The 18,892-nt window shown below is 38.3% G+C and overlaps 1 protein-coding gene across 1 annotated transcript in view; it reads right to left on the minus strand.

The window, feature by feature from the left end:
- Positions 1 to 4,134: 4,134 nt before the first annotated feature.
- MSH4 (mutS homolog 4) overlaps positions 4,135 to 18,892 on the minus strand; it is a 31,927-nt gene continuing 17,169 nt past the window's right edge. Inside the window, exons 9-20 of the mRNA XM_072866863.1 lie at positions 18,350 to 18,424; positions 17,862 to 17,926; positions 17,137 to 17,306; positions 14,316 to 14,452; positions 13,768 to 13,871; positions 12,807 to 12,931; positions 10,835 to 11,035; positions 9,480 to 9,598; positions 8,796 to 8,924; positions 7,105 to 7,279; positions 5,304 to 5,392; positions 4,135 to 4,965 (exon numbers count right to left, since the gene is read on the minus strand). Coding sequence (XP_072722964.1) covers positions 4,780 to 4,965; positions 5,304 to 5,392; positions 7,105 to 7,279; positions 8,796 to 8,924; positions 9,480 to 9,598; positions 10,835 to 11,035; positions 12,807 to 12,931; positions 13,768 to 13,871; positions 14,316 to 14,452; positions 17,137 to 17,306; positions 17,862 to 17,926; positions 18,350 to 18,424 — 1,575 coding nt within the window. The 3' untranslated portion in view covers positions 4,135 to 4,779. The remainder of the gene's footprint in view (positions 4,966 to 5,303; positions 5,393 to 7,104; positions 7,280 to 8,795; positions 8,925 to 9,479; positions 9,599 to 10,834; positions 11,036 to 12,806; positions 12,932 to 13,767; positions 13,872 to 14,315; positions 14,453 to 17,136; positions 17,307 to 17,861; positions 17,927 to 18,349; positions 18,425 to 18,892) is intronic.

Genomic DNA, 18,892 nt, shown 5'->3' on the forward strand with positions numbered 1-18,892 from the left:
TTTGGTGAGTTCTTCAGCTCCTGCTGCTGCTCTTCATGTGACAAGTCACTGAGTAACTGTCAGCTTCCTCCCGCCTTTTTCCTTCAGGGGCAGGGTTCAGTTCCGGTGTTTGAGAGGACAAAAACCCTGATCGCACCTGTCTGCACTTCTGCCCTACCCCTAGGCTAGAGCACTGCACTGAACTTTCACAGCTCTTGCCTCCCCACCACCTCAACAGTCTGTCTCAGTGCCTCATGCCTGCACTGCCTCAAACCGAGACATCAGATCTGAGCACAGAGCTGAATGCTGGGTGGCATAGGGGAAGGTTACTGCCAATATTCTGACCAGAAAAGTAAGGTACAGTTGAGGAGTTAGCAATCCACATAACCACCTGAAAAGCTGCAGGCCTGTGCTGTGCTATACTGCACGTGTAGCTTGGCCTACACTTGGAAGTGCAGCAGAAGAGGAACACACACACCAGAAACGCTTTACGGTTGCTGTTTATAGGCTTGGTTTTGGCCACCATTCGTAAGTCACCACACACAAGTGGCCCAAGTCAAACAGACCTTGCTAGAAAGTCCCATGACACAACAGCGTATCAGAAAGCAGAGTGAGGCGCAAGGCTACTGCTGCACCCAGGTGGAAGAGGACCAGAATGAGGCTGATGACACCGGTTTGCATGAAGACAGATCCATCAGAAAACGTGGCTCAGTGACAGCATCACCATCACAATTCAAGATGCACTGGGTGGCAGTCCTGCCTAGGGGGACAGCAGGATGGGGGACTGCGGGGGGACACAGAGCCTGGAGTGAGAAAGAGGTCCAGGAAGCTTGGCAGAGGAACGTGAAGAGAAAAAGCATGACGCGGAGTTAGACAGAGAAACACAAAGAGAAGTATAAGGAGACGGATGAAGGGCTGGAAAAAGAGAAGGACATATGTCCAGACAGATGGACAGGGGGTCTGACAGAGGAATTAGAAAGAAAGGGATGGAGGGCCAGAAAGACGAATGGAAGACGAGACAGAGGGACAGGGAGTGGAAGAAGGGAAAAGAGGGATGTAGAGGTGGACAGATAGATATAGGGCAGAAAAGATGGATGGAGAGCCAGGCACGGGGCAAGGGAACTGGACAGAGGAACTGAGTGAGACAGAGAGGTGGACAGAGAGACGGGTAGAGAAAGAAACGGATGGGGAGCCTAACAGAGGGACAGCAGGGACCAGGTATGAAAGCAAAGGATGAAGAGCCAGACAGAGGGACAGTGAACTGAAGAGAGGGTTCAAAAGGGAAAAGAGGAATGGAAAACCAGATGGAGGGAAAGGCTGTGGAAAAGAAAGATGTAGATGTGAACAGAGGAATGGAAAGGGAAAAAGAGGAATCGGAAGCATACTGTAAAATATGGAATTGAGTAGAGCTGGTTTGACTCAATAAAAAGCATGCAAGAACAAGTTGTGCCTGGAACCAAAGACGGGTAAAAGGTTGCTACAGAAAAAAAAAAACATTTACGAGATTCTTGAGAATGAGGCAAGGGACCCGGATGGCTCTCTAGTGATTCTGAAGGAAGATTTGCACAAAGTTTGAGGTTATACTGTGGGTTTGAGTTTTGCCTTTGAAAATTCTGGATGGGATGCAGCGGATGGAGTTTGGGTACATGTTTCAGGATAGTGAAAGATGCCTCTCTTGACCTGGAATTTGGAATCAGGAGATGCTGGCAAGGCCAAGGCAGACAGCGCATGGCAATTTGAGGTGTCAGATTTGTGATAATTTAAGGGACAAGGTTTTGGTAGGAGGAATTGGATTCAAAGTCTGTAGTTGTGGTGGAACTGTGACGTGGGATTTCAGAGTTGCAGGGAGCAGGAAGAGACTATGCTTTTCAGGATGGTGGTGGAGCTGTGATGGCAGATATGAAAATTGCTGGGAACAGGAATAGACCACTTTCAGGCTGGTGGTTCTTGGTCCTTTGAGGTGTTAGTAAGTGGGGTATAAAAGTTACACCCGCCTCCCATTTGAGACATTCTTTTCCTGCAGAATCACAAGGATTATTTAATGACACACCCTTAGAGGAGAAAAAGCCCAACCGTTCACTTGAGTGCTGTGATTATGACAAACTCTCCAGCCAAACTGGACTTTGGACTGTTTTGCGGTACTGCAGGCTGCAAGATCAAGCCTTCATTTCTGAAGTGCTAGACTAAAGGCACTTCTGTTACTGTGACTGAAACTGGTTCAAAAACTGGTTATGGTTACAGTAGTCCTTACCATATATCAAATTAATTCCCAGTAGTGTAGCTTAAAGCAATATGGTCTATTCACTGAGCTTTTTTTTTTTTTTAAATGATTACACATCAATATATAGTTCTGTTAGTATTAAAACTGTGCAGGGTGCAGGTCAAGTCTTGGGTGGCCATCTCTGCTGAGTGAAGGTCGGGCTGAAAATGCGTATGCCAAGTGGAAAGAAAATTTCAGAAGTAAATTTAGCCTTGGTCTTTCACACCCAAAGGGGTGACAGTGAATTCTAGTATATTTTTGGTTTATGAGATTTTTGCTTTTTCTGCTTGTGAATTGCCTTGTCCCTTTGCAGGCCTGCTGCTGCCAGGAATTTTGTGGAGGAAGAAATAAAGACTTTAGAAAGTGAGTGTCTGTCTTGCTGCGCTGGCTTTGGATCCTCAATTCACACTCCAAATAACATTTCTTCTGTCAGGTAGCCTTGTCTCACAGACATATGGTGACAGCAGCCTTGGTTTTGAGGAAAGTCTGCATTAAAAAGCTAAAGTTAGTGCAGACAGTATATGTATCGTATACTTTTCTAGGACAAGATGTTTACAGACTATGCAAAATAGGAATCTTATCATAGAGCTGAATGGTCTGTTGAAATTTCAGGGCTTTATCAGACAATGTTGCATGCCTTTTGACTTTTACTGTCAGCTGTTGACCAGGCTTAGTTTAAAATCTCTTCCCTAGTGTTCAACACCAAGATTGCCACCTTGAGTGAGGAACTGCAGGAGTAAGAGAAGGGCATTTTAAAAAGCAGCAATCTGACTTGCTACTCACACAGTTGTGGAGAGGAGACAGGAAAGGACAAGCCTTCTTTTGCCCTCTGAGCTTTCTGCTTCCCTGCAATTCCCCCACTGTAAACTTCCTGAGATCCCCTTTGCTTCAATCAGCATTCTCAGATGGGCAATAAAGCTCACTGTACAGCCCTTGAAGGTACTTTTTTTTCCCCCCCTCCATGGAGTTCTGGACAGTGCTAGCAAAGACCCTAGAATTCAAGCCAATTTGTCTACAGGTGATGCAAAAATGAGTCTGAAAGTATCTATATTTTTTTTGTGTTCCGGTCCCGCTCCTTGGCATCCAGATGTCAATAAAAAAAATAAAACCTCCTTATTTAGAATCTGTTTCAAGAATGCAGTATGCAGAGTATATACACACACAGTCTTGACAGACCGACTGGAAGCAACCCGAAGGCTCTGAAATAAGGTGTGCAAAAGAGGGGAACAGTTCTGATGGGGTCAAACTACCCCAGGCTCCCAGGCATGAACCCCCAGAACTGTTCTTTCTGGTGCTGTGGTGGCTGACCCCAACAGGGAGATGTGCACCCTGTTCAGTCAATGTCTGAAACATATATCCCTTGCCACCTGGTTCCTCTTGTTAAGAAATCTGAACACAAAATACTTTCTTCTGCCACGATTGTCACTGGGGTAGACAACCAATATGGTATTACTGATGGATATGAGTGATATAATTGGCAACATTTAAGGCCTGAAGAGAGGGGAATTGTGGTTAATAGCTTAAATCAATAAAAAAACCTTCTTAGGTAAAAAAACCCACAGCGCGCCTACTACAAATGTTATTCTGTTGCACTGGTATGTTTACAAAGGTACATACATAAAAAGGAAATATGTATTATAACTATATATAAAAATGTATTTGTTATAAATTAGATATCACACTGTTGTGTATTACCCATTTTACAGATATATGTATAATAAATTATATATATATATAAAATAAGTTATATACACACACACACACACATATATAAAAGAAATATATAAGAACTCCTGGCCAAACTTGGTTAGAAGGAAATGAGGAAAGATAAATTCCTTCAGGCTGGAATACATGGCTGTAGTCGCTCAATGAAGTTGTACTAAAAAAAAAAAAAATCAAGGAAGAAGAATATTCAACTTTTTATTGATTTCCCGTTACTTTCTAAACAAAAACTTATCAACAGTGTCAATACCACAGTAATTTGAGGTTACTCTGTTACAAAAAAGCTCTGGCTGCCCAGTTCTGGAGAGGAAGCAGTCCTGGACTGCCAATGTTATCTTGGGTTAAGCATAATGATTGAAAGTGCTAGAACCCTCCTTGAGTAGGGAACAACAGGATTTATGGATGCATGTTCAACAGTGCAAGTAAAGCTTGCCTATGCAAGATAAGTGGACCATCTGTTTCAAAGACTGCTTTTTGTTAGGCAAGATCTTTAGTACCAGATGTAAAAGCTGTAATACCAGATATATCATGTAGAGAATACTAAATATGATACAACTTTTTTGTCTCTAAAATAATGAAAAGGATATAGTTCATTATCAAAAAGAACTGTGTTCCTCATGCAAAGTAAATGCTTTTATTTCAGGTATGTTTTGGGGGAAAAAAAACCATGAAGGATATGGTCTTTCAGTAGTGAGTATAATTTAGACTAAGAACTAAGAATTCAAAAACATGGGAAAAGCAGTGTTTTCTAACACTATGCAAAAAAAATAGAATCATCTTGCAGTCATAAAAATTAGAGCAACAGCCTATGTCACACATTACTGTTGCTCATCATTTTGTCCGGGTGCAGGACAACTGGCTTCATACTTTTTCTTCAAGCCTTTCAAATATACACGCAAACTGTCTGGATCCAATTGAGAATTTCTGGCAGTCTGAACCAATCTCATTGCTAAATGGTATACAGCTCTCTGTTTCATCATCTCAGGAGTGCTTTTCTGCCTGTCCTGTTCTTAAAAACATACACATGCATTAAAATATGAAATCAATTATGTTCTATTATTAAAATACTAATATTAGCTATTTTCCAGCTTATTTCTGATCTCCGATTCTTGGTTTGTACATCAACATTACATCCAATACTCCTTAACCCTAAGGACTGCTTTGTGTTGTCACCTAACAGTGACCTTCAGTATAATCTTTTATAACTGGTTGCAGAAATACAAATTTTAATGAAATCTATTTTCATAAAACCATAGGCAGTGCTTATCCTTTCAGAAACTGACAATATATTTGAGTCTTATAAAAAATGTGAATTACAGTATTATAATTTTCTACTACATACCAAAATTTGTTTTGCAATATGATTTGTGATTTCCTTTGCATCCAAAATTACAGATGATGGTAGGGAAGAAACTTCTGCAGCTTTTAATCCTAAACATATAAAACACAAATCAGGATTTTTTATGTAATTTTTTTTCTGCCTTCCACACTATGCCTGCCAGAATTAACTTTGCCTATTTTCTAAAGGATGAAGTTTTAATTTTTATTAAAATAATTTTCATGTACATTTTATCTTTGTTTCTTTTTTTTTTCTTTTTTATTTTTGTTTTTTAAATAAACAATATGGTTTTGAGAGTTACAAAATAAAATGTCTACTTTGTTGCAACACTACATCGAAGATACACTTCCACATGAAGTTACTGCTGGTAATACTGTAAAACTCAGCAGGATGAGACACATTGGGGTTAAAGAAAAAAAATGGCACAGTGCTGTTAACAGCTTTCTCTGTTTAGTTTTTTAATTTGGCAGGCTGGAAAATACTGAGGTTGTGCTAAATGTGCTCTCCATTAAATCCAGACATCCAGTGGATATGGATGTCATGTCCCAACTTCTACACTGTTGCCAGTAGCCAAACTGCCAGATACTCAGGGTAAGAAAGAGATGTAAAGTATTTTTTTCTGCCCTAACATGATTTTTTTAATTTTTCCTTTGCCTGTGTCCCTGGCTATTCTGAGGAAATTCTGTGCTTCATCGGGTGCTTTAATACTGTAGGGTTAAAAACAAAAAAGGGTCAAGAAAAGTCCTTGTACTCTTTCTTGGAATGTAACTTTGCTCAAGTAAGGTAAACCCGAGACACACCAACACCGAGTTACTGAAGGTCTCCTGTTCTCTGAGAATACTCGCTAAACATACGATTTTTCTGAGTTAGTGGTGTTGTAGCATCTGAAATTGAGCTTGTGCTGCCAAAAGGTAAGGAAACTTATTCTGAAATTCTGATAAAGAAACGTTTTAAGTCCAGTTAATTGAAGCTTGACTGGAATAATTTGTAGCGTTCAGTTACAACTAGCTTGCACAAGTCATGCGTAGCTAATTTCCTATTGATTAAACGTCACCTAAATCAAGGATCCAACTTCAGAACCCAGTATTTGGAAACATAGATTTCTGTAACTCTTTAAAACATGTAGTTATGCCTTATTGTTACTCGCTCATTTCTTTATTGACCCACAATCCGTCAATCTGTACAGTCTTCAGTATGATTTATTCTAAAGTTAGAAGAGAAGTAAACCCACTTTCCTGAGAACACTGATGCTTTAGTGAAACCTCTCGAAATAGCCTTAGGCTGATACACAGTAAAATTCCTGTCCTTTTTTAAAGAAACTTGATTCCTTTTTGCTAATCGAAAAGGGCCAAGTTGCTATTTAACTGATGTATCATTACTTATTGCAGACACATAAGAGTTTCACGTAACACAAACCTCAGCGTTCACAGCTTTAAGTCTCTCCAGAACTTTCAGTTGCTTCCATAAGCAGAGATTAAATCAACTCAAGTGCTGTGTGCTCGGAATGGCTCATCTCATTCAAACAGAGGTGAATCAAGTAGCTACTGACATTACTAAAATGGTTTTTTTTCACTATGAAATTTCATGCAAGCTCTCCATACTACCCCAAACTACTATCTCACTATATGGTTACTTAAAACACACAAGTATTTGGAACATATTACAGATCTGCAGTTGTTACTCTATGAGAGAGATTCAAACTTGGCAGAAATCTGTCAGCAGAAAAATATTGTTAGATGCGTAATAAATGAAATAGTATCTTATATAATCTTTACTAAGTTAAAGTCATAGTGGAATCCATTACCATAGTTCTTTTCCTCTGTACATCCTTTAGAGAGTGTGTAAGTGTAAGCAATTTTCTCCTTATTTCCAGCACTGCTTCTCACATGTTGCACTTCAAAATGGTAATTTTCCACATTGGGATATAAAGCATCTATATGACACAGTTCCAGGAAATGTGTAGCAAACAATGTATATGCCTAAATAAGGAAACAAGAAAGAAAATTTATCTTGGAAATGATCCTGGAATAAGTTACAATAAATAAGAAGAACTAAATGATCTCACAGATGTCCAGGTTTTCCTCCAAAACATTGAAAAGCTGTCTTTAAATTACTAAAGTAGATTAAAATCTTTAAGCAATGAGTTCTACCATTGGCAAGGATATCTTTTCTAACTGGGGATTCTCCCACTCCTTTCTCAATAGAAGGAAAAGAATATCAGAAGTAACAGGAAATCCATGATGCTTACCAAATTTGACTAGGGTTAGTTTGAATGATTGTCAAATGGTTGCCTTAATACTCTCAAGGAATGTTTTGCCAAAAGTACAAGCTACAGAAAATATCTAAGCTTTCCAAACCAAACCACAGAAGTACTCTGAATAAACTCTGATGAGAACCTGAACACCTACAGACTTACTTCAAAAAGCTGACAACCACCTGAGGTTGATCACATAACTAGTAATAGAGGTGAAACTTCCAACCCATCTAAAACCATCTTCCACTTTTCTAAACAAGCCTCTAAGCTCTGTGGCCAATTCGTAAGTTGTGTGGAACTACCACTGTACTTTGGAAAGATAACAGCCAGGTAAAGAGTACACCTTTAACATTCAAGCATACAAAGCTGTACTAAGCAAAACTAAAGAGACTGGGTTCTTCTCTTTCTAGATAGAAATGCAAGCTTGTAAGCAAGTTGGAAAGCTGGTGACCACTGTACTGATTTTGGCTGGGATAGCGTTCATTTTCTTCACAGTAGCTTGTATGGTGCTATGTTTTGTATTTGTGACCAAAACAGTGTTGATAACACACCCATGTTTTATGTACTGCTGAGCAGTGCTTACACGGAGTCAAGGCCTTTTCTGCTCCTCACACCACCCCACCAGCGAGCAGGCTGGGGGGGGGGCACAAGAAGCTGGGAGGGGACATAGCTGGGACAGCTGACCCCAACTGAGCAAAGGGCTATTCCACACCATATGATGCAGCAATAAAAGCTGCAGAGAAGAAAGAAAAAGAAGGGACATTCAGAATTATCGCATTTGTCTTTCCAAGTACCCGTTACACGTGATGGAGCCCTGCTTTCCTGGAGACGGCTGAACACCTGCCTGCCAGTGGGAAGGAGTGAATGAATTCCTTGCTTTGCTTTGCTTGCGCACGCAGCTTTGCTTTATCTATTAAACTGTCTTTATCTCAGCCCACGCGTTTTCACACTTTCACCCTTCCAATTCTCTCCCACATCCCACTGTGGGGGAGTGAGTGAGCGGCTGGGTGGGGCTTGGCTGCCTGCTGGGTTAAATCACAACAACCAGTGAACAGAAGCGCAGTTTATGTCAGCATTTCTTCTCTATCACTGTAACTCTTACTATTCACCAATTATGAAAAATATCATATTTAGGCAAGAAATCTCTACAAAACTGAAGCTTAATTATGGGAAAATACTCTATTTACTTTCAGTATGACAAAATAATTATAAGGTTTAAATTTTTTTCAGAACAGAATTACCTTTAAATTCAACAGATATTCACAGGCAGCATAACAAATGCCAATACCTTCTTCAGCGCTGGTACCTCTGCCAAGTTCGTCAATTATGATGAGTGATTTGTCATTAGCATTTTGTACGATGTATGTTATCTAGGAAAATATTTAATGTGTTATCATTCCTATAAATGCCTTTTTAAAAAACCCTAATAGGAATACTGCTGCTAATAGGAATACTGTGTGTTATTCAGATGAAACTTAACGCTGAAAGTTAAAAAAATCTTGTCAGACCCACAAATTTTGCCTTTTCACAGCTTTCAAACAGCTGTCAATTCTAATCAAGCAAAGACTCATACTACAGCACTCTTTCTCTTTTCCATTGAACATACCACTTTCCTTCAAAATCCTATCAGTCCGGGAAAGGGAACTGAGAGGGCTTAGGCTCCTACAAATAATCATTTAAGGTCTAAGAAATAGCAAAACATTGAAGCTATTGTCCAACAGAGCACTGATTTTTACTCGTATTGGGATATCTTTTTATCTAAGACATGCCTGGATTTCTGTGGTTTATCATCAAGGTAGCAGATGAAAGCTGAATTTTTGACTACTTTTCAAAGTACACTCTTTCAGTGGAAATATACTAGTACAATTTCAATTAGTTTAACAGTAAAAATGGGCCTTGGACCCTGGATTAGCTAGGTTTAATACCTCTTTCATTTCCTTCATGAATGTTGATGCATTTGTTTCTATATCATCATCCATACCTATTCTGGTAAAAATTTGCTCTGCAATTCGAAAAGAACAATACTCTGCTGGGACATAAGAACCTACAAAACAAGTAAAATACGAGTTTTCTCATATCAGTGTGACAAACGCCAATTTGCCTGAATACATCGGGGGGGGGGGGGGGACGGACACACGACATATATCAGTTTTACACTTTGTCTTTATGCACTTTAGAGAATGCATCTTAGTCTATACAGTTTCATAAGATTATGTTTTACCATTACTTTATAAGAAAATATTACATAGATACCATAATTATAAGAAGCTTATCAGTAAAGCCTTAAGAAATCATATGCCTGAAGCTGTGTGTCAGTCTAAAGGGATGCAAAAGTGAGAATAAACACTCGGAGTAATTTACATTTCTGTAGCCATTGAGTTACTAATCCCAAGGAATCTTAGTTTCCCAAAACCAAGATTATATTGCCTTCATCAGACTTTGAGGCTTATTAGTTTTATTGAATAGAAAAGAACAGGAAACCTGCCAAAAGACTTTACCGTCTCCTTTATTTATATTAAACTCCTGTTTTTGAGAGCAATTCCTGAAGAACTTGCAGTTGTTGGGGACTGGACCCACAAACACATGGTGGACAAATTTTATTCTCCAATGCTAAGAAGCTTCATTTTAGTAGAGTTAGAGTCAGCCTATTAAGGTCTTTCTCCTGTGCTACCAGCCTTACCTTTATCTTTAAGGCAAAAATCATGAGTAATTCCTGAGTATAGGGATGAGTCTCAGTTAGACTTTACAAATATTTGCTTTACTTTTATAATTTTAGTGATAGAACCTTGAAGTATTTATTACTACTTTTATTTTAAGTAGCTGATTATTTATCTATTCATTCTACTTGGCTGCAAGCCTGTTTCTCTACATAACTGAGGTATGCTCAAGTTCATCTATTCCTTTTGGATGGCTAACACATACGTAGCCCAACAGGCATACTTCAAGGACACTCGCTATCAATCTAGCATAAGGTGCTAGGTTGGGTTAAGGTGCTCCAAAGAATTAAATCGTACAACTGTGCTTCTCCTAAAGACAGACTAAGGAGGCTTCCAGATACACAGATGGGGCCCCATAAGTTTCCAATGGCAGACCCAAAACCTTGCAGTGGCCTCTGTCAGCAACACAAGAGCTGGTAGGAACAAACAGACTAAAACTTACCTGTTACTATTTAGATAGAATCTTATTCTAGGAGCCAAATCACTCAACTGCATAAATATTTTTAACTAGAAGAGAATAAATGTGCTGCAGCAGATTACTAACACAGTACACTCTTACTCACCAATCTGTGCCATAATTTGACAGAGAGCAATCTGTTTTAGGTATGTTGATTTTCCACTCATATTTGGTCCTGTAATAATGACAAAATTGTTACCCTCTGTCAGATAGGTGTTGTTAGACACAGGTTTTTCCATAGCTATCTTTTCAAGAATGGGATGCCATCCCTGCTTGATCGCTAAAGTATCCGTAAATTCTGGACGAACTAAATGAGAAAAAGGACATAAAAAATTGCAGAGTTAGTATGGAAACCTTTACATTATTAAACTAGTGTGTTTTGAAATAAAGCAATTCTTGCAGAGCAGAAGTCAAACTCTGTGGTCCTGATTCCCCGATTTTTACTTTCCTGTAGTGAGCAAGTCCAACATGCAGCATTTGGGAAGAATTACCAGCCAATTTCAGGTATAGATTCTGATTGTCATGCAAGTCTTCATGATTTATTACTACAAAAAGAACCCCATAACTAACACTTCATTTCTAAATTAACATTCTGTGTTTGTGTTCTGTAGTAACTAGGCTTGGACCCCAGTAATAGAGAAAAATGCGACACTTGAAAAGTAATTAAAACAGAAAACCTGAAAGCCAGTTTCATAGCTACTATATTTTTAATAATTTATTTTTATACTGCTATGAGCATATGAAGTACAGGGGTCATGAACTTTGTTACTACTACATACGTACCTTATTATATAAGCACCGGAAACAAAGAAGTAGCATTCCTTCTATTTTTGTTATATTTTATCATATTGATTATTTGGGTGTATACTATGCCTACACAGATCCATTTGATACCGGGACTATCTGTATGTATTTCTGTCAGAATACAGTTCTTTTCTGAACTTAGTCCGTAAGCCTCCTCTTTGTCTACCTCAATGGCAGTACCCCAGGCTAACAAAGAAGCCCTGTTAAATTTGGTGGTCTGTTTAAATGGAGCAGCCTTCAAGAAAGAAGTGCCAAAACAGTTTTTCAGGTTTAAACATTGGGGAACTCTTAATTACCTGGTGTAGGTTTTAGTCATGTAATGATTTAGATGAGAGAGTCAGGGGGAAAGGGGACTGAAAGCTACAAATGAGAGTCTATTTCTTTCCATGGATACACATTCATGCCTGGCTGTGCAAACCGCAGGTGTAGATTTATGGGAGAAACTAAGTGGCTTTGGTCTTACTATTACTGCTGAAGAAAACTTATGCGCCGATTCATTTGGCAGGAAAAGGTTGCGATGCCTCAACCATATCGGTTACTGTTCAGTTACCTATCAATTCATGTGCTACGACTGGAATCATCAGCACATGAAGATTCACAGTCCATACTGCAAAGTAAACTGATCCTGCTCTGAACTGGAAATTACATAGCAGCATCAATAACGATGAGCTAATACACCTCCCGAGATGGCTTCCAGCCATAGATAAGTATAGATAAGTATCTCAGGTCTGCACTAATTGAAGACAATGTGCTCATTTGTACATCGCAGAACTGGGCTAGGGAAGCAGGATGAACAATATGCAGGTAAGCACGTGATCCTGGATTCCTTAGAAGACTCTACTTCCAAAAATGTCTAAAAGTGCTACACAAATTGAAACAGATAAACAAAGGTAGCCAGATATTTTGTTTTACAGTATATACTTAATGTTGATCTGCTTATATTATCTTGTGCCCTTTCAGAACAGAAATGTAAACTCAGAATGTTCACAGGCTTCGTGCTTTTGAACAGAATATGTTTAAACTGGCTATCTTGAAAAGACCGGCTGTGAAGGCTTACAGCAGCTAAATGGTAGAATGTAATTTCAGTGAATGGAAACAGAAAGAACATCGGCACACAACTGGCAAGGATAGACCAGAGACACTCAGAGCCTACTGAGACCCAGAAAAATAAATGACATGGGCTTAGCAATTGGAGAACCAGACAAAACAGCCTGGATATTCTCCAACAGGAAGGTCTTTATCTGGCCAATGACAGAATCAAAGAAGAAACTTACCATAATCAGAAAGAGTGCAGGCATGGGCAAATGAAAGCAGCATATCCAGCATTGACACAATGTCAGACAGCTTGTATAGGCAATGAATGTGTTCATAGACCTCGTTCAGTAGTTTACACACTATTCTGAAATAAGACACTGATTTAGTTGTTGCACAGTACATGCTGTCACTTTAGACAACTTAGAGAAATAAAGCAAGTTAATAATGTTCATACTGCATACATTAGGATGGGAGGTTACTCATAGAATGCAATCATCTCTGCCAGATGCAAGCAAATCTATAAATTTCTTTGAAGCAAATTAAGATCTTATACTGTCATCTTGGATCAAATTCTGCTATCAGACACAAGATGCACAGCTCAAATACTAACAGCTCATAAGAAAGCTTCACAAAGAGAATGAACTAAAAATATAGCTATGGAATCAACTGTGTTTTATTAACACGTCAAATGCAACTAATTCCTTTAGGCCTTCATGTTACTAAAAAACCCCACATGGTTTATAGAAAGAATTTCCATAAAATTGACATGCAACATTACACATAGTAAGTCTTCTGAAATAGACAGCAGAGCAACATGATATGCAGCAAGGACAAAATACAGAAATAGACAGTTCTACTGTAAATGCAAGGAACTGATTAAAAGTGACAATTCTGCATTACAAAACTAATGCATTAATTGTGTCATTTTGTGTAGTTAATTCACCCATAAAAATTTAATAAATATCATGGCCACCCTTATTAATAAATACCTACATATTTGTAATCACGTTTAATACAATACACACTTTGTGGGGGGTTTTTTTTGTCTCAGGAAGTACACTTGATTGGTGTCGCTTCGGATTATTTCTGTAAGTAGCCATAACTTAACAGAAAGATAGTTTTAAGAAAACGTGTAATTAGCTGTTAATTGGACAAAATAAATGAAGTTAGCAAATATCAAATAGTTTTAAATGGTCTTACAAGTAGGTCATGTGATATATTTCTCTCAGGGACTCCTGACACCTTTCATTCATTTTTATTAAATCTGCTGAAGTGAAGCTATATGTGTTTTTCATTTTAGTGATCTAGAGGGAATTCAAACCAACAATAAGATCTTGCCATATTATCAGAAACAAAAATAGTTTCTAAAAAGCAAACTGGGAACAATACGGGGCGGGGAGGGACACACGGGACGGACACGACTGGAAAAAACAATGCCTGGTTTAATTTTTCCCATATAAATTTTTATGAAAAACCCATATAAGAGAATGCAGTTATCAGCAAGATATACAACTTTACATTTACACACAACATAATTGCATGTAATTGTACATTTCTGACTATATTAACAAGAAATATGGCAGTTATAAAAACATACCCATTATATCTTCATTTACTTCTAGATATTTTCACTGAAATTATTTTAATTGTTGCTTAAATTACTCTCTAATGTGTATTGTATTAATTTATCATACATTTTATATACATTAAGTATACAAACATATTATGAACATATCTAGTACAGATACCTTTGTAAATTCAGAAGGAAGTTGGCCATTGGGTAATGTTGAACAATCAACATTCATCTGGATAAAAAATCCACGAGCAGAGCTGAAACTTGTTTTCATTGGTAGGTTGTACTTTTCTGCAAGTTGTGTTATCATACCTACATACCACAAATAAAGATGTGATCCAAATTACATACATTCATGTGCATACACACACATACATGTTTGTGTTGGTACAAAGATGCACACTGTTAATGGGATTTATAGGCACTGAATGTGTCAGGTAAGTGACATGACAAAAGGCCTTAGAGGTGGGTCTCCAGGGAGTTATTTAAGTAACATATTTATGTAACAAATCTAGCTGCATAAAGCTATTGGCAAAAAATTCTAGTGGAAAATCAGATAAATTCGTGCATTTGATCAACTCCCAGGTGCGCCTAACCATAGAAAGGAAAGTTTGCTCAAGCACTTAGCGTCAGTGTCTAATCAGTAGACAGAGTATGAACTGTAGACTAGGCACTCTCAGTTTTTAACCAGTTCATGATTCTAAGCCATCTGCTTTCCCCAGACTGAGGGTAATGTTTTACATTTGTAATCCCCCCCTTAAATCCATCTCGTTCCTAGCTGAAAAGATACTGTATGTGGGAAACTGTTAGATGATAGAAGAATACACACTGTTAAATCATGGGAATTCTGAATACTGCAAAGAGGGTAATAGTGTGGTACTCCTGCCAGAAGAAAGGATGGAGCTACTTAGTGGTGTTTCCCCGCTGCTCATTGCTCTAAGCTTGCCCACTCTCATGTTTCAACCATTCACAATGTAGACTAGCAACTTAGGACATTCTGGGTATAGAATCATAGAATGGTTTGGGTTGGAAGGCAACTTTTGGGTTGGAAGGGTCCAACCTGACCTTGAACACTTCCAGTGATGGGGCATCCACAACTTCCCTGGGAAACCCGTTCCAGCATCTCATCACCCTCATCATAAAAACTTTCTTCCTTATATCCAACCTAAACGTACCCTCTTTCAGTTTAAAACCATTGCCTCTTGTCCTGTAACTACAGGCCCTGGTAAAAAAAAAGTCTTTCTCCCTCCTTCTTACAAGCCCCCTTTACATATTGAAAGGCTCCCCTGGAGCCTTCTCTTCTGCAGGCTGAACAACCCCAACTTTCTCAGCCTTTCTTCACAGGAGAGGTGTTCCAGACCTCTGACAAGTTCTGTGGCCGTCCTCTGGACCCGCTCCAACAGGTCCATGTCTTTCTTGTGCTGGGGACCCCAGAGCTGGATGCAGTACTCCAGGTGGGGTCTCACCAGAGCAGAAGAGAGGGGAAGAATCAATTCCTTCGACCTGCTGGCCACGCTTCTTTTTATGTATGCCAGGATACAACTGGCTTTCTGGGCTATGAGCGCACATTGCTGGCTCATGTCCAATTTTTTGTCCACCAGTATCCCCAAGACCTTCTCTGCAATCCATTCATCCCCCAGCCTATATTGATACTGGGTGCTGCCCTGACCTAGATGCAGGGCCTTGCACTTGGCCTTGTTGGACTTCAGGGGGTTCGCACAGGCCCGTTCCTCAAGCCTGTCATGGTCCCTCTGGATGGCATCCCTTCCCTCTAGCGAATCAACTGCACTCCTCAGCCTGTTGTTGTCTGCAAACCTGGTGAGGGTGCACTCGATCCCACTATCTCTGTGATTGATGAGGATATTAAATAGTACTGGTCCTAGTATGGACCCTTGAGGGACACCACTCATTACTGGTTTCCACTTGGACATTGAGCCATTGACTGCAACTCTTTGGATGTGGCCATCCATCTCATATCCACCTCTCATTCCTTAGTCCATCTGTCAAACCCATCTGTCTCCAACTGAGCAACAAGGATATTACGGAGGACCGTATCAAGGGCCTTAGAGAAGTCCAGGTACACGACAACAGTATTTCAGCCTTGGAGTCACTTATGAGTTTAATCCAGTAAAGAGGAAAAGAGAAAAAAATTCCCTTCTGCAAGCATGTGGGCTACAGGGAAAACAGGCGAGGGGAACACACCTGTTCACACATTCTAGAATCCTAGCAGCTACCAAATTTTGGAAGGTTTAGGAAATAAAAAACAATAGCATCTGTACTTTTCACTGTGTATGACGTAGAATGTAAGACTAGAAGGAAACAGGAAGCTCACAAGATATGACAGATACTAAAGTTTCTGATGCTCTTTTAAGTTTCCAATTATATAGTAAATTAAGAAGATGGTCCTTTAGCTAGAAATCAACATTTTATACTAAAAAAAGGAAATTCATTCCAGAAAGTAATTTTTTTTCTTCTATTTTGACTTAATGATAAATAGGAAGGTTACTAAAGCACAGTAACAGACATTATGCTAAAAATCCTTTTGTTCGTATTTTCCAACTCTTAATATCTTGGCTAAAAAGCAGCCCACAGATAGATCAAGACTGCTTAAAATATAAAGAACAAAGAACTCTGACATTTTAATTCAAGAAGCTAAAACAAAGACTTACATGTTTTATGCAGAATGTTTTAATTGGAATAATTCTGTTACTTTAACTTTTTTGTACTTTTAGAGGATAAGGAAGAGTTTTAAATATAGGAATCAATATAATTGTTCAACTTCATTAAAATAAAACTGAGTTTTTATCTACAAAAGGAGAATCTCAATATGTATCTCAAAAGTGCTTCAGTTACTTATCAATGACAATCAGTTTATACTAATACTAAATACTTTTTACATATGAGAAGGTTATAATACATATGATTACATGGCTTCTACATGCCAGGTGCAATGTACTTTGAACTCCAAATAAATAAATATCCTGGTTTAGAAATACCTGCTATGTCATCAACAATTTCTGTGTATGTTCTACGAGCTATGTCAAGGAATTCATTGATGTTAGGCTTAACAGCATAGCATTTCTGGGTCCTCATACTCAGACATCCTTTTGTGTACCTTGTATCGTCATTAATTACAGTTGTAATCTTTTCAAGTATAATTCCAAATCTGCAATATTAGTTGTATTGCTAATTAGTTACATAATACTTTACAATTCTTTGCAATATTGTTCCAAAACTACAAATAAGAGTATTACACATAACTGAAGCAAGTTATCTACTGTTAAATCCAAATGCTAAATTTCATGTCTATTTTCGCCTCAGAATGAAATATGACTATACCCAAGTCTGACCAAAGATATCACTCAGATCTTTTGGAGACACAAATTATTTCTCAAATATAGAGGCAACAGTTGATTTTTGCATTATTATGGGGACTGTAGGAAACCACTATTGCTGCCTTTTCAGAATTATTTCTAATGGAGTGCAGTTCATCAGCAATTGCAGTGTCATAGCTAGCTTTCTGGTTTGCTTTCTTCCCCCTGTACTTGTTTGCTAGTTAGTTGAAAATTAGAATTTTTGACAATTAAGATCAGCCTTTAGGCAAAAGAATTGAGCTATACCTGTAACTACAAATAAGCAAAGATGCAAGATCTTTAATCTTACAGACATTCTTAAGAAAGATGAGTTTCTAACATACTAGCTAAAGTATTACGATAAATACCTTGTATCGTCAAGAGAATTGTAGTAAGCCTTTAGGAGTGGTGTGTTACAGCTTCTTAAAGCAGCCTGTTGAAGATTAAAATACGGACATGAACAGTTACTTCTTTTTGTAGCCCTTTTAAAGGACTGAAAGTTCTTAGATCCACTGAGGCTTATTAGCAGTTGCATAAGCAGCTTACGGAATCTGAACAGGAGTTTCAGTTAAATGTTTGTTATAAAATCAATTATTCAGGTAATGGTAGAAATCCAGTTCTTAAGAGTATTAGACTCAAATGCATATTTTCAATTGGCTTAAAATCAACAGACTATGTTGTCAGTATTGTGTTCTGCAAAATATATATATATTTTTTGACTCAATGATCCTTATCAGTCCCTGCCAACTTCAGATATTCTATTCTATATTCTATGAAATTTAACAAACTGCACTGTATAAAAATAAGGACAAAACGGTCTGTACTTTATTAAAAAAAAAAGACAGAGACAGCTTACTTTTAGCGGCTCCACGAGTTCTAGAGTATGCTTCAGATAGATTAAATTAGTTATTTTCGATTCAGCGGTTTTAACCTGTTGAAAAAGTTTACAAATATTGGAAGTGTTTGTATGTCTGCCTGTTTAAAAAAGTACTTAAGAACTAGCAGAACTCATGCTGTTAACTGTAACAGGTTTATACTTTCAATGAAAATTGCTAAAATACTTTATAAGCTCACTCTGTCAACTTGATGCATAACTGCATAAAAAAAGGTTTACCTAAATTTTACATTGCCTACTGTGATAGTTTGCCCATCAGTAGCTCATATTTTCATATGTCTGCACTGATGATTGACTCTGAGAACACTCTGCTAACCCAAGCCGTGAAAACTTCTTTTAGTCTTCTACGTATACATAGCTCTATACAAGCTCTACATAGCTTGTAGACTCTTTCAAAGCAAATACACTATGCATCGTAATTAAGAAGCATAGCCCTTTTCATAAATGCTGTTAAACATAACATAACCCAACTTGGTTGACTTATCTTTGGTTAATATATTTATA

Source organism: Ciconia boyciana, chromosome 7, assembly GCF_034638445.1.
Source record: "Ciconia boyciana chromosome 7, ASM3463844v1, whole genome shotgun sequence".
Classification (NCBI taxonomy): Eukaryota; Metazoa; Chordata; class Aves; order Ciconiiformes; family Ciconiidae; genus Ciconia; species Ciconia boyciana.